Raw genomic sequence first — 16,387 nt, 5'->3', positions numbered from 1 at the left:
ATGATCAAGTGTTAGTGCTTTGAAAAAACAATAAATTTCATTCACAAATTAAGAAAATGTCAGTAAGTTATTAAAGATAGCAAATAATTACAGAAAATAATTTCTACTTTAAAAATAATTCTAACATCTATAGCAGGGTGCCCAGACTATATGACAAGCCTTTTAACTTTTTTGGTTCTTATCAGACATAAAGCAACTCAATTATTGGTATCCAAAATAACAGAAGACCATGGAGTGAAAAGTTGTATTATTTTACATAATTTAAATTTTCTAGGCTTAGTTTGCTCAAGGTGGAAAGTAAATTAAAAAAACAAACTGTTACCTGTATCGTGGATCATTAATGATCATTTTCATAGCTTGCTCCCATGAAGCATTAGATGGTACCCGCTGAAAATCATTTAATGAAAAGTTAAAATTTCACACAAATATAGTAAGTCATACAACAGGGAACAAAGTATAATACTCACTGCAAACATCAATCACTTCCCTTTGCAGGAGTTTGAAAAAAGGTCTAAAAAATAATTCATTGAAGCAAGCAAATCTGTGTAATGTATCTATAGACTAAAAAGAACAACTGAAATTTAAACAGACCATGAATACTTCTTTCTCAGACTATTGATTAGAAGACAGAACCATTTTTATGAATAAAAAACCTTATATTAAATACTGAGGTGGAATGTGCTGTGTAGTACCTTACACATTCTTTTTGGTTGAAAGTCAGTTTCTCAAAGTTAAAAAGAGAAAAAAGACAACTTTAGCTCATTTTCAGTCACAGCCGTTTATAAGATTAGTATTTTTAATAAAAGCATCAAGGTACAAACTGCACTGAAGGATAATTTCATTTATTAGATACTTAAAATAAAAATCTCTATTATAAATACCTTTTCCTTCAATAATTCTTTAAATGCTTGCTTTGCTTCCTCCTTTGTATTCCAAGTATATGTTTTTTTTGCTGGTTGGCTTTCTTCCTCCTCCTTTTTGGGAGTAAAACTAGAGAGAAATTTATACACTGTATTTACAATTTAAATAAACACTTGCTTCATTTAGGAAAATAATATTTTATTATTATTTGTTTGCTGTTGAGTTTAGAATAAAGTCTCCATGAGACACATTTAATGCAACATAAAGAAATAAAAGTACTATATAGTTTTTTCCTCTAACATTTGGTTATTAAGACCTTGTACAAAGGCTAAAATAAACATTTATACTACAACACTAGTTTCACTAGCCCACAAGTTAATACTTTCAAATGGCTTATAAAACTTATTCAGCGTCCTCATTTTAGTGTCTTAATAATAGGATTTGGACAAGTGTGCATAAAATATAAAAAAGATGTAGAGATCAATCTAAATCGGGATTGGCAAACTACAACCCATGGGTCAAATCCATCCTGCTGCCAATTTCTGTAAATACAGCTTTACTGGAACATGGCCCTGCTCAAGAGTTTGCATACTGATTATGGCTGACTGCGTACTACCACAGCAGAATTGAGTCATTGTGACAGACTGTATCACCAACAAAACCAAAAGTATTTACTCTTTGAAGGTTTATGAAAAAGTCTGCTAACACTGATCTCAAACAGAAAGAATTACCCAAGAATTGTCAACTGTACTTGTTTGAGGGATCTTTATGAAAAAGTTGTATAATCTTAACATTTCTTCCTTTATAGAAGAGAATGCAGGAAAAGACAAATCAAAAAACAAACCCCACCCCCCACCTTTAAGTTGAATGCATATTCTGGAATACATACTAATAAAAAATACAATTAATTCATACCCTCTGAATCAAGTAACCTTACTTTGGAGTATTTATTTAAAATCATCAAAAATACTGTAAAGAGCACAGCCAAAAGTTACGAGCTGTAAATGATCTACGTTCAAAGTAATTAAAATCAAGTTCATTATACTGACTCAAGTACTATAATAAGGAAACAAAAAAGGAAGCAGAAAACAGTTGTTTGTTAAAAATGTGAAAAACAAATTATTGTGAAAAAATACAATAGGTATGAAAAGATGTAAAACAATATTATTCTAGAAGGGCTAAATGTCTATCAGTAGGAGAATACTGAAATTAATGTATATATAAATAATATCATGTTGAATATTAATTATATAAATAATAATAATCAACACGATAGGATTGGATCTCTACTGATGTAGACATCTCTGAAATATTTTTAAAATTTAAAATATGCATGTATTTTAAATGCACAAAAAAGGAAGAAGGATATAATTAAAATGTTAACTCACTCTTTTACGCCTTCAAATATACTATATAGATATCTTTTTAAACTTCTAAAACATCAGAAAAAATTATAAAGCTATTTTCATACTTTGGAAAATGAACATTAAAATTAATCAAAAAAGTTTATAAAAGGGGGTAGGAAGATGAAATCAATATACTTAAATATTAAGATGGGTGATCATGTTTGGATCTTGACATCATGATTTTTTAATATTTTTTAATGTATGTGGATATCTTTAAAATCAAGAAGCACAGCTCAAGGTTACTTTTTATAGCTATAAAAAGCACAGCCATATGAAATATTACTAGATCATAGGGTACATACAAACTGTAAACTTAGAGATACAACTATTTGGCCTTATTAAAAAGTTGTACCAATTTAACCTCACTAACAGTTTTCCTGTACACTGTTAAGTGTTATCTTGATTTTTGTCTACTTGATTTTTGCTTGTTTGTTCAATACTGAACTGCAGCAACTTCCCTGCAGTGCTGTAGTAAGCCATATTTCAGAATGAAATAGAAAGAAAATCAATAATTCTGATCCTGTCTTTACTTCAAATTTTATTCTATTAATCATGGGATTTTTGCATTGATTTTGATTTAAAATACTGCATTTTGATTACTAAGTTTTTGGCACCCCTTCAAATTTGTCTCTTACCCTATCACCAGCTCTGCTTCCTAAACTTGTGTGGATTAGTTTTGCAACAGTTTGAAAGCATGACCCCACAAAACTCAATCTCAAAAATTATCCATTATCTAAAGGCTTATGTTTTGATTCTCAAAAAACTTTTATTAAACATTTAATGGCCACTGACTAGATCAGCAATTTCTTATATTAATGAAGTCTGGTACTGATTTGCAGAAAACAAGTTACTAAACTTACTCAGCTACAGTTTCCTGCTTAGATGTTTCTTCTCCAGTATTACTAGACACTTCAACACTTTGATCCTGAACAGCAGGGGTACTAGTAAGTTGTGCTTGTTCTTCAGTCGAAATTGTTACTGTATTTTCATTATCTACAACAGTAGCAACGATCGAAGTAACCTCAGGCTCAGGAACAACTGGAACAGTTCCACCCACAGTACTAGAAGCAGAGGTGGAAGCACTTGCATTGGCTGCAGCAGCAGCTGCTGCTGCTGCAGCTGCTGCAGCAACAACAGCAGCTGCTGCTTCTGCAGCAGCCATGGTGCTCATTGTGGTTGGAATTTCTGTTGTAGGAACTGGGGCTGTTGATGTGGTGCACTCTTCTTGTTTACTATGTATTTAAAAAAGAGAAAGCTAGTCAGTTCATTATGAATAATCGCAAAGCCAAATAAAGTTAGTTTTAAATTATCATAAAATCAAATGAATAAGAGAAACTACTAAAAGGGAAAAACGGCAGTGCTGCCAAACTATTAAGCCATTCAAAAAGATTAAAACCACAGTATGAAACTGAATTACTTTGATTTAATTCAGCAAACATTCGTGATAATGTATGATAGGCACTCATGCAACAATCTGCATTTCCCAAAGTCCAATAACTGTTTTCATTTACAAAATGTCCTATCAGATTGTATTATGCCATAAAATTTGACCTATATCATTAATTTCATTTCACCCATTAAAAGGAAAACCTGAGTAAAGGAAGGGAGATAATACTGATACAATACTTCATCCCTTCCCAAATTAATTCAAATCAAATTTTGGACTTTTCTGTAACAGTTTTTGTTAAGGATGCTGTCCAAATTCTAATAACTGTCTAGGAAAGCATCAAGTGTGTATCTTGAGTAAATATCTCTTTCCCTACCCCAAATCCTCTGAAGACATCAAACTATCAGGCCTACCATGCTAAATACTATTTATACAGTTAAAACAAAGATGTTATAGGAGATACTAAATTTGTAAATATGTACTGATGTCCAAAACTGCTTACCTGCTTTCTTCAGCTTTGATCATTGCTATTAAAGAGAAAAAAAGAACAGTTACGTACTACATAGCTTTTAAATACAATCAATGAAAACAGACTTTAAAAGGAGATAAAAGTTCTATACAGTAAGATTTACCACCCTTTAAAAAAAAAATCACTACATTTATAGAGCAAAGGTTCTGTAAATTCCAGGGCAGCAATTAAAGAATAAAAACAAACTTTAAATAACAGCAAGTTTTAGGAAAGCTTCTTCCCACAATGCTACTTTCTCAAAGGCTGTTGGCTACTGCAAAAACTCCCTGAAAGTATCTGCATAATTCTGGAATAAAATAGTTACTTTCCCCAGGGATAAAACTACTTGTTTTTTGTTTTTTTTAAAGATACTAAATTCAAAATGGGGTCGAATGTATGTTATGAAATTCCAGCACATATATACTAGCATTGACAGGTAGATAGATAGTTATGCACACCAACTATTTGTAATAGGGTTATATCAGAAATGAGCTTGATATTTCTTACATGAATGAACTCAGAATCTACCTATCTACAATATTATTATTAGCCAATGCTAGTATAGAAGTATAAATTGAGCTTTAAAGATCTGTACTCAATATTTCAGCTTTCATTCTAGTTAAAGTAAATTTTCCTTTACGGGTAACAAAGATATCTCATTTATACAGCATTATTAGGGAATGAGGTGCTCCATGTAAATGATAATATAAGCTTAACTCTATGAAAGTATTTTTAAAACTTATCCCCTTTTAAAGGAAATCTGTTTAGTATGGCTGACAAAACATACTAAAGGGGTTATCATTACGAATTAACAAATATTTCGGATAATGACCATCCAAGCTAATGAGATGACACAGGGAAAAGGTAAATAGACGTAAGACCACAGTGCCTTTAAGAAATTTTTATTCTCACTTTCCTGTCAGAAGTTGTTATACGTTGCAGACTATTTTATTAGCCCCATTCTCCTATAATCTGTTGCTTCTAAGCCAATAGTTTATGACACCAGATTCTATTAGAAGAGTAAAAGAACTAAATTCTCAATTCCTACTCTGAATCTCTGCTATTTTAAGCCCTAGGTTTTATATTACGTAGTATTTCTAGATTCTCAGGGATATTCTGAATAGTTGAGGATGTTGGAAAATTCTCCTTTTGTAAGTGAGGCATAGTATTCTATTTACTTTAATTCTCCCATAATAAACATAAAGGCTATTCTGCAGTGTTGTGCTAAAATAAAATCAGCATTAAATGTAGAGTCTTACACTATATTAACAAAATTTTAAATGATAAGAGTTCAAGGTTCTCTGCTATCTGCTGAGTTGTCACATATTCCATGTGTGCACCAACACTCATAGCTGTCTTTAGAAATATCGTATATGATGTTTTTGTTCAATTTTCCAATAGTAAATGATGTTTTTTGTTTAAAAAAGAAAGTAAAAAGTACAATGTTAAAAGCTACAAGCTCATTTATAATATAACCCTTAAATGAAAGGAATTCTTTGAATTAGGGATTTCTCACTGCAGATTTATCCAATTATGGTTAGTGAACATTCGTGACATACTCTTAAAATGTTAAATAATGACAGAAAATGAATTATCAAAGCAGCTCACCATGCAGGTTTGATTTTGTAATAAGACTTCCAGCAACAATGGTATTCTGGTATCCTAGTTTCAGTGGAATCAAATCAAATAAAAATCTATTTAAAATCTATAGAACCGAGTTCTAGAGCAACAAGAAAATAAGAGCCCATAAAACTGTTACACCATTTAAAACGTTCTAATCACTTAATTAAAAAATATAAGGCCTTTGTTTGAACAATCCTATTTATGAAGGACTGTTCCAATGTGAATGACATATATACATAAAAAAGTAACATTAAAAATTATCTTTCCCTGTTTTACCTTCAAGATCTTCAAGTTCTTTAGGTTTCGCCCAGCGGGATTCTTTCGTTTGAGAATTGTAATAGTAAGGCTTTCCAGAGTCAGATTTGTACTCCTTCCAAGGGCATTTAGATAAAAGTTGCTAAAGCAAAATAAAAACCTTCAGTTAACAGTAATATACTTAGCATCTTTCATCATTTACATCACTGTTTTTACTACATACTATCAACCCATACAATTCTAAAGCTTGCGAGATGGTGATAATATAAGCTACCAACTATAGGACACTTACTAACTAATGTTATTTGAATACATTATGTTTGTCTAAGGTAATGTACCTATTAAGGGGCAAAGACAAGATTCAAAACCAGGTCTATCTGAATTTCAAACCCTATGTGCTCTTGCCATTTACATCCCACCATAGGTAAAAATTACCATCCATATTTCACAAACAGGCTTCTTAAATACTAATACAAGTAGGAAAAACATAAAATTTGGGAGAAACCAAAGTCTGATCTGGTTATGCTTAGATTTCAGTTTCACAAACAATTTATTACAAACCTATGTGAACTACCTTATGTAAGGAAGCATTGTTATGTATGATATACTTAAAGCCTAATATACAGAACCTGTTAGGGTGGAATGAGAATGCTACTGAAAACTCAAATTTAATCAGTGTCTTGGGCAAATATCTATGTCAGTATTGGGATAAATAAAAAATTTTATCATCTGCCAACTTCCCCTCCCAAGTACTGCTGTTCTATAATTAGTGTGGTGGCCTGGAAAATATTTTTACCTCCTCAAATTCTTAATTAGGAGAAGGAAAAAAAGAATATGCTGCCTACTAGGAAAAACTTCAAGTATAGCTTTGAAATGCCAGATCAGCTCTTACTTAGGACTCCAGACTTCCTAATTAAACCACAGGTAATATTGCTTAGTTTATTCCTTCAATCTTATTTTCATATCCGTATATTTTGAATGGTAAAATTTACAACATAAAATTAAATATACATACTTTGGGGGGGGGGATATTTTCCAAAGAGACAATTTCCCATTCTAAAAGATGGAAGTATTTGTATTTGTAATTTAACTTCATCTCCATTATCCTAGCCCCACTGGAAAAATGTAAGAGCCCAGTAGATGATATCTGAAATCACTCAGGTTTGCTATAAAGAGGAAAACAAATAAAGGGCAAGCAGAGAGAGAGTACTTTTTTTCTTCCAATTTATTCTTTAAATACCTTTCTTAAATTGATACCACCTGACAAAGGTTCCTGAGCAGGGGCAAATATCAGTAAACAAAACTGGTCTGCCTATAGAAGGGAATGAATTTTATTTGTCTTTTTGCTGATTGGTGTGACTGTATAAACCCTTTTCTCCTCTGAATGCCTTTGTACCATCCTTTTCTGATATAAGCAATACTATTCTTTGGAAAGCCAAATACCCACCAAAATCCTAAAAAAAAAAAAAAAAAAAAAAAAGACCCAATCTATTTAATCTCTAAATTCCAGTCCTCAAACTTTTACCTCAGCAGGAGTTTTAAGATCATCTGGTTTCTCCCAAGTAGACTGTTTGGTTTCAGTATTATAGTAGTAGGTCCTTCCATCAGGTGATTTATGTTCAGTCCACATTGATTTCTAAAGAAAAATAATTATAAAAAGATTTAAATTATTTAACAGTGCCACTGTAAATAAGTATCAGTATCATTAGTTTCAAAGCAATATATGAAGAAATTAAAAGTATAAAATGGGCATACTTTTGACAGTTATTTAGAATAATTGATCAATGCAAGCAGGGAGGTAACTGAAAATAGAATATCTAACCCAAAGAATATTTACATCAAGTTGGACAAAGTTCTAAATTGACATGCCATAAAGATGCAGGCATCAAAATCAGAAAGGATGCCTTTGTATGACAATCAGAACTTAATAATCAACAAGATGAAATTTAACAGGGATAAAATGTGAATACAAATGCCTCAACACAAGATGAGTAAGATAAAGTTTTACATGAAACTAGTTTGATACAGAATATAAATCCACTAATGGGGTCCAAAAGAACTACTAAGAAACTACTAAAAGTTGTTAGTAAGACCTCAAGTATCAACAGACATGATAGCTCAAATAAAGGTTGCGTAAGGGGCTTCCCTGGTGGTCCAGTGGTAAAGAATCCGCCTTCCAATGCAGGGGACACAGGTTCTATCTTTGGTCGGGGAACTAAGATCCCACATGCTGCAGGGCAACTAAGCCCGCAGGCCGCAACTAAAGAGCCTACATGCTGCAAACTACAGAGCCCACACGCTCTGGAGCCTGCACGGCACAACTAGAGAGAGGCCCGCGCACTGGAATTAGAGAGAAGCCCACGCGCCACAACGAAGACCTGACACAGTCAAAAAAATAAAGAAAATAAATAAATAAAAGGTTGGTTAAGAGTTTTATAAGGTCACCATATATACACATGTGCACAAACACAAAATAATAATAATAATAAAAGGGGCTGGGAGGAACCTTTGAGAGATGATAGATGTCTATGGTCTTGGTGATAGTTTCATGGATGTGTATTTATTCCCCAAATCATCCAGTCATACACATTTAATATGTATAGCTTTTCATATGTCAATCATACCTTAATAAAGTGGTTTTTAAAAAGCAGTTTTACAAAGAATCATGAATGAATGAATTACTGGATGAGATCAAAGGTACTAAGCCCAATTCTGGGCACCAGATTTTTCAGACTAAAGTATGCTCAAAAAAGGGTTATAAAAATGATCTATACCAAATTTCTTCAAATCTGAAACAAAAGATTGTTGTACATTCCTCTAAGGAAGAAAAGGTAAAGTCACTGTCAAACCATCACATTTTTTATCACTCAGATTTATGTTAAACGTTTTGAAAGGACTTATTCTTACTTATCAGACTTAGGTTTTATCTCCTATCACTTCTGTGAATACATAAAAAGGAAAATAGGCAAATAAAATAATTAATCTATTCCTTAAACTTTACACTCAGACCCCTTATTGTATCCAAGGTGCTAATGTCCATTATATTTCCACACAATACCATCCATCCCCTGTTGCATACCAAGAATCCTACTAATAATGCAGCATTTCTGAAAAGCAAAACGAAACAAGCCATAAAATAACTGAAAACCACTGCTACTGGTTCTTAACTTTCTCCTTACCTATTTAAAACTGGCTTACCTTTCTTCCCTCCTTATCAACTTTACTGAGTAATGGAGCAGATCTACTTTTGATTTCTGCTTTGGGAATGTGGCTAAACACATGTGATTCATTGCTTTTCCTACTCTCTCACATAATCATTTTATTCCTAGCTGATAAAAGAGTGTTGTGCCATTATTTCTAGGATTTTCTTGCAAACCACGGACATTCAGTCTTCTGATGTTGGCACTTTTACTGTTCAGTCATGCACAACTAGGTGATAAGTGCTGCCTGGAGAACGAAGATCATAGGACATCATGGATGATAGAATGCATTCCAATTTCAGATGCGTTAAATGTTGAAATATGCTAATTGAAAACTGTATAAGGAATATTTGCAAATTGTGGGGATGGAGAAAAAGAAAAGACGACCTAAGGAGGACATAAATCAATGTAATTTTAACAAAAGTAGATGAGGTAAGATGATTATTTTCTGTAATTTCTGAGAAAAGAACTAGAGTTAAGTGAAGAAATTACAGACCGCCATTAGAATTCACAGAAAAGAACTTAACCAAATTTGGGTTGTTTAATACAAAACGGCCCTTGCTATAGAGATTTGTTAAGTCCATTCTGTAAAGAGTCTGACACGACCACTTACAGAATCTTACAGATTTCTGAATGATATACCAGGATGATTAGATAATTCCAAAGGTGTATTTAAATTCCTTAACTTGTTCTAGTACCTCTGCAGAATATGACAACTATAATCTCTCTGGAGCAAACATTAAATAACTGCTGAAAAATATTTAGCTTGCTGTTATTCACCTATTTTAACATCCTATAATGAAAAAGTGGTGCAATAAGAGACATATATGGAAGCTTCTTCAATTGTATGCATAATGCTTTATTTCATAAATTAAGTGATATTAAGAGAGATAAAGAGGTCTGTATTTCTTATTAAAATAAAAATGAACTCAGTACCAACTCAGGATTGCACTAAGAAGAAATCTATTAAGTTCCAAAATTATATTTAAACTTCCCAAGTCACATTTGCTAAAGGCATCAAGGAAAGAGGAAGTTCACCAGAAATAAACATATGAGATAATGGAATGAAAAAGAAAGGGACTATGTACACTTGACCAAACATGAGAAGAGAAGTATACAAACTAGTAAAACAAATAGTAAGCAATTTAGTATTCACTATCTATTGCTTTATTTGAATTTTACAACTGTACTACAAAGCAGGTAAGACCATTATCCGCATTTTACAAATTAAAAAATCAAGGCTTAGGAGGGTTAACAACTTGCTCATAATGATTCAGGAAATAAATGATAAAACTAGAACAGTTCAGTAATTTCTGCCTTAAAAAAAACACATTTTACCCACCGTGAAATACTGTTTCAAGCTTGTATTCAGGGACAGTCTAATTATCAATAAGAACAGATGAATTCTGGCCAACTACTAAGTATTAAGCCCTGTACTAATTGCTTTGCATCAATTATCAGTTAATTCTTTTAATAACCCTATGAGACAGGTACCATTTATTATCCCTACTTTATAGAAGAGAAAATGGAGCACAAGAAAGTAAAGTAATATGACCATGGTAACATAGCTAGCTTAAGTTCATTACAACATTGTCCTAGCCCAAACTAAGGTCCTACTATGGATCAAGGCTCCAACTGTTTGCATCAACAGAAATGAAATCATTTCAGACAGGAATATAAATTCTGTACAAATGTCTTAAGCAATAATCAAATTCACTTATAAAAGTCAAGTTTGGAGTGGAAAAAGTAATTTATCTGATAAATTTTTCGCTCTTTTTCCTTAGAAATATCTGATCTGCAACTTAAAGTAAAATTATAAAATGTCTTGCTTCTGGCCAAAACTAATAATTAATATTTTAAAAGAAAAATTTAAAAACAAATGTATCTGAATGTTGAGTGTAAGATGAAGAGTGGCATAAAGAATATATCAACAACTAACAACTGGAGAGTTATCTTCATAGTATAAAATATGACCTATGCAAGTAGTTACTAAGTACTGATAGTCATATTAGCATAGTCTATTAATAAGACTCATTTTCCTACAAAATTACTATTTTTTTTTTAAACATAAGACCTCTCTAGAGCAATAAGCAAATGCTACCTATCAAAGACTTAGACTGCCTTTTCAAAACTGGGAAAAACCTAACAAAGACCTAAATGTATATTCTAAATGAGCTAAAGCCAGGACACTACTTTTAACCTTAAGGTTAGTTTCTTTGGGGCACTGCAGGAGTTATTAAGATATTCATTGCTTTGGAGCCTTAGTATTACTCTGCACTTTCATCACAGATGACACCATTCCCAAAACTATTTTCTTACTGACACACTTATTGTAATAATAAAAAACTGATGACACAAATGGCAGTCCTGGACAATCAACGGAAAGTAAACATTTTTACAAACGATAAACTGGGAGTATATATTTACAAAACAAGGGATTAAAAAAATCATTGCCCTTAACATACACAACTCTGTTACCATCAATAAGAAAAGACATTCTAATGGAAATATAAACATGGCCACTAACAGAACTCAATACAGATAACATAATTGGATGTTCAACTTCATTAGTAAATGAAGAAAGTGCACATTAAAATGAAACGTTCTGCTCATCAGATGAATGACAAAGAGCAGCTGTACGCAATGTTAAAAGGGTGTGAAGAAAAGGGTACTCTCAGGCTACTGTTGGGAACAGAATTAGTATTATTTCTCTGAAGGTCAATTTAGTAGTTCTTATCAAATCAAAAATGCAAACATAATCTCTTGATCCTGAAGTTTCACTCTACAAAATCCCATTTGTATAGCTGCAAAGACTGTACAAGGATAGTCTCTTCCAGATTACTAATAGTGGTGACAAGATAGAGATAAATCAATAACCCCCCAATGACAGTTCAATTACAGTCCATTCATACTACAAACTCTCTTATACAGGTCTTTTTTTTCTTTCTTTTTTTTGCGGTACGCGGGCCTCTCACTGTTGTGGCCTCTCCCGTTGCGGAGCACAGGCTCTGGACGCGCAGGCTCAACGGCCATGGCTCACGGGCCCAGCCGCAGAGCGGCATGTGGGATCTTCCTGGACCGGGGCACGAACCCCTGTCCCCTGCATCGGCAGGTGGACTCTCAACCACTGTGCCACCAGGGAAGCCCAGGTCTATTTTTAATATAATGAAAAATGTCTAAGATGCAGCACTAAATAAAAAAAGCAAAACACTGTAACAAATGATGTAGCAGCACAATAGATACTGAAAATATCTGAAAGGCAAGAACAAAACAAACCCCCAAAACAAAAACCTGTGGTATAAGGAAAACAAATGCACATGTATAATTATCAAGAGAGCAATTATCAAGAGAGCTAATATACTTTTCAGATTCAAAAAAGCTAGTCAACCATTGGGTTGTGAATTAATTCAGTACATTCAAACTCAAAATGTAAACATTTATACAATGTATAAGCTCAGCTGAACAAAACTGAAAGAGAAAAAAATGACTAAATCCAAAGACTAAGACAGATAGGAAAATCCCCTCACTACTCTAAATAAGGAAAATAACCACAGACATAGAACAGATTCACAACCAATTTCAAAATTTCGAGGAAATGATTTCCTCCCAAACTACTTCACCAAAATTCACCCAGAAGAAACACGTCACACTTGAATATTCCAATTACCATAGACGCAATTGAAAGATACCTATAACCAGATGATTTTATAGTAGAACCTTATGCAACCTTTAAAGAACAGAGGATTACAATATTATTTCAGATCATAGAAAGAGATGAAAAGCTCTTTATCAGTTACAAAACTCAACAGAAAAGGTATCAAAAAAAGAAAAGCGGGCAATGTTACTTATAAATATAAATGAAAGAATTTAAATAAAAGCCAAGAGAATCCTCAGTATATACACTCTGACAAAGTAGAATTTATTGTAGAAGTGCAAGGGTAGTTCAATATTGGGATATCTATAAAAGAAAGTATTTCTATTAACAAATTGAAAAAAGAAAACACCACATGATCACACTAATAGACTTGGTATGATCAAATTACATCCCGAATATCATGACAATTCATAAGTCTTCAAAAAATAAAAACAAAAAAATCCTCAAATAATACAATAATAAAGAGAAAAACATTTAAATGATAGCTTATCAAAGGCCAATAAAAATTATCCTAAAGCCACTTCCATTAAAATCATGACCAAAACATAAGTCTGCAATCACTATAATTTCACAAATACACTATGGCAATAAAATTAATGACTGGTATTAAGATTGGGAAAGAGATAAATTCTCTTGCCTTTACTGCTAAAGACTCAAATAAAAAAAACAAACTAATTATCCAGTGCCTCTGGTAATCTAGCTGGCTGTAAGATAAACATACAAAAATTTTTGAATGACAATAGCTTGTAATAAAAATGGGAAAAATATTCTATTTACAATATAACAAGTTTTTATAAGGTAAAAAAAAATAAAAATAACTATAATAACTGTCTGTCCCACCGAAATAGAAAGAGGGACTTGTATATTGATAAAGAGTTAACAGATAAAGAACTTATCCTCAACATATATGCATTTATTTGCAAATGAGCCTCGAAATACAGAGCAAAAACAGAAAAATATGGGAGAAAAAGATGACATCCCTTCAAGTTAAAGATTTTAATATACCCCTCTCCTTAGATGAAAGATATGTCAAGATACAGAAAAACAAAATAACTTTAAATTATTAGCACAAAAAACTCCTAAAATTGGTGTTGACATAGAACATAAAGGAAGCTTTAATAAACTGCAAAGAATCAACATCTTATAGACTGTGCTTTCTAATAATGCAAAAAGGTATACCTTATAAAAAATAAGTCTCTCAAAGGCATGATCAATGAAAGAAACAATTGATAGGATGGACTTAAGTAAAATTAAAAACCCCTGCTGTGCCAAATGCAGTTAAAAGAATGCAAAAAGCCACAAACAGAAATTATTTGCAAAAGGCACATCTGTTAAAGTACTGTTAACTAAAATATATAAAAACTCTTTAAACTTATTAAGAAAAATGAGTAGGGACTTCCCTGGTGGTGCAGTGGATAAGGGTCCGCCTGCCAGTGCAGGGGACTCAGCTTCAATCCCTGGTCTGGGAGGATCCCACATGCCAGAGAGCAACTAGGCCCATGCACCACAACTGCTGAGCCTGCACTCTAGACTCTGCGCTCTAGACTCCGTGAGCCACAACTACTGAAGCCTGCGGCCTTGAGGTGGTGCTCCGCAACAGGAGAAGCCACTGCAAGGAGAGGTCCGTACAATGCAATGAAGAGTAGCCCCCGCTCAACACAACTAGAGAAAGCCTGCGCGCAGCAACGAATACCCAACGCTGCCAAAAATAAATAAAATTAAATCTGTAAAAAGAGTAAAAAATCTGGGCACCTCAACAAAAAAAGACATAGATACAAGTAAGCATATGAAAAGATGCTCAACATCATACACTATTACAGAGCTGCAAATTAAAATGAGATGCACCACACACCTATTAAAACGCCAAAAAAATCTAGAACACCAACAATACCAAATGTTAGTGAGGATGTGAAGCGACAGGAACTATCATTCATTGCTGGTGGGAAGTCAAAATGGTACAGCCACTTTGGAAGACAGTTTGGTAGTTTCTTACAAAAGTATATATACTATTACTATATGGTCAAGCAATCGTGCTCCTTTATGTTTACCCAAGCGTGTTGAAAACTTAAGTCCACACAAAAACCTGTATGTTTTTAGCAGCTTTAGTCATAATTGCTAAAACCTAGAAGCAACCAAAATGTCTTTTAGTAACTGAATGGATAAGCAAAATGTGGCATGTCCAGACAACAAAATATTATTCACCTCTATTATAATTATTTTGTTATTCAGTGCTAAAAAGAAATGAGCTATCAAAGAAAAGAAATGGAGGAAAATTAAGTGAATGAAGCCAATCTGAAAGGGTCACATACCCTTTCAGATTCTAACTATATGACATCAGGAAAAGGTAAAACTGTGGAGACAGTAAAAAGACCAGTGGCTGCAGGGGTTGTGGGGGGAGATGGGGAGAGGGGTGAAGAGACAGAGCACAGAGGACTTTTAGTGCAGCGAAACTATTCTGTATGACACTATCATGAGGGATGCACGTCACCAAACATTTGTCAAACTCATAGAATGCATAACACCAAGAGTGAAACCTAATGCAAACTGGACTTTGGGTGATAATGATGTGTCAATGTATGGTCATCAACTGTAGTAAACATACCACTCTGGGGAGAGATGTTGATAGAAGGGAAGGCTGTATGTATGAGGGATAGGGGGTATTTGGGAACTCTCTACTTTGCACTCAATCTAAAATTTCTCTAGGAAAAAAAAAAAGTCAATTTGGAAAAAAAAAAATCTGACATCTGGAAACCAAAAAAACCAACCACTTAATACCTAATAAAAAAAGAAATCAAATGAGGAAAAAAGAAAACAAGATATTGAGAGCTGAACAACAACAAAAATTCTTTATGTCAAAACTTAAGGGACTTCCCTGGAGGCGCCATGGTTAAGAATCTGCCTGCCAGGACTTCCCTGGTGGAGCAGTGGTTAAGAATCCACCTAGCAAAGCAGGGGACACAGGTTTGATCCCTAGTCCGAGAAGATCTCACATGCCACGGAGCAACTAAGCCCGTGTGCCACAACTACTAAGCCTGCGTGCCACAACTACTGAAGCCCATGCGCCTAGAGCCTATGCTCCTCAGCAAGATAAGCCACTGCAATGAGAAGCCCACGCACCGCAACGAAGAGGAGCCCCCCGCTCGCTGCAACTAGAGAAAGCCTGCACGCAGTAACAAAGACCCAACAGAGCCATACATACATACATACATAAATAAGTTTATTAAAAAAAGCAAAAAAAAAAACTTAAGCAGCACAGTTAAGGATGTCTGAAAACCAGTGAGCTAAGGACTCAAATTAAAATTAAAAGGACTCAAGATGCTAGAAAAAGACCGAGAGTAAGTAATCAAGAAGGAAGTAAAGATGACAACAGAAATTGAATAGTTACCCTCTCCCCTCTTCAAAAAAACCCAAAAAACGGACAATGATAGCAATCATGATTTCTAACTCTATGCTAAACAATTATTAAACCTCAATAACATAGATAAAAATCTG

At 33.5% G+C, this 16,387-nt stretch overlaps 1 protein-coding gene across 9 annotated transcripts in view; it reads right to left on the bottom strand.

The window, feature by feature from the left end:
- PRPF40A (pre-mRNA processing factor 40 homolog A) overlaps positions 1 to 16,387 on the bottom strand; it is a 56,104-nt gene that overhangs the window by 16,588 nt on the left and 23,129 nt on the right. For 5 of the 9 annotated variants that reach the window (XM_060016785.1, XM_060016790.1, XM_060016786.1 and 2 more), the window contains exons 6-12: positions 7,566 to 7,676; positions 6,062 to 6,182; positions 5,771 to 5,824; positions 4,157 to 4,181; positions 3,128 to 3,499; positions 882 to 990; positions 323 to 387 (exon numbers count right to left, since the gene is read on the bottom strand). In XM_060016785.1, the coding sequence (XP_059872768.1) occupies positions 323 to 387; positions 882 to 990; positions 3,128 to 3,499; positions 4,157 to 4,181; positions 5,771 to 5,824; positions 6,062 to 6,182; positions 7,566 to 7,676 (857 nt within the window). The remainder of the gene's footprint in view (positions 1 to 322; positions 388 to 881; positions 991 to 3,127; positions 3,500 to 4,156; positions 4,182 to 5,770; positions 5,825 to 6,061; positions 6,183 to 7,565; positions 7,677 to 16,387) is intronic. The other 4 variants (XM_060016787.1, XM_060016789.1, XM_060016793.1 and 1 more) reach the window with 1 other exon arrangement.

The sequence above is a fragment of the Delphinus delphis genome, chromosome 7 (genome assembly GCF_949987515.2).
Source record: "Delphinus delphis chromosome 7, mDelDel1.2, whole genome shotgun sequence".
NCBI lineage: Eukaryota > Metazoa > Chordata > Mammalia > Artiodactyla > Delphinidae > Delphinus > Delphinus delphis.
Note: the sequence above shows the minus strand (reverse complement) of the source record. Positions and strands in the feature narration are given on the sequence as shown.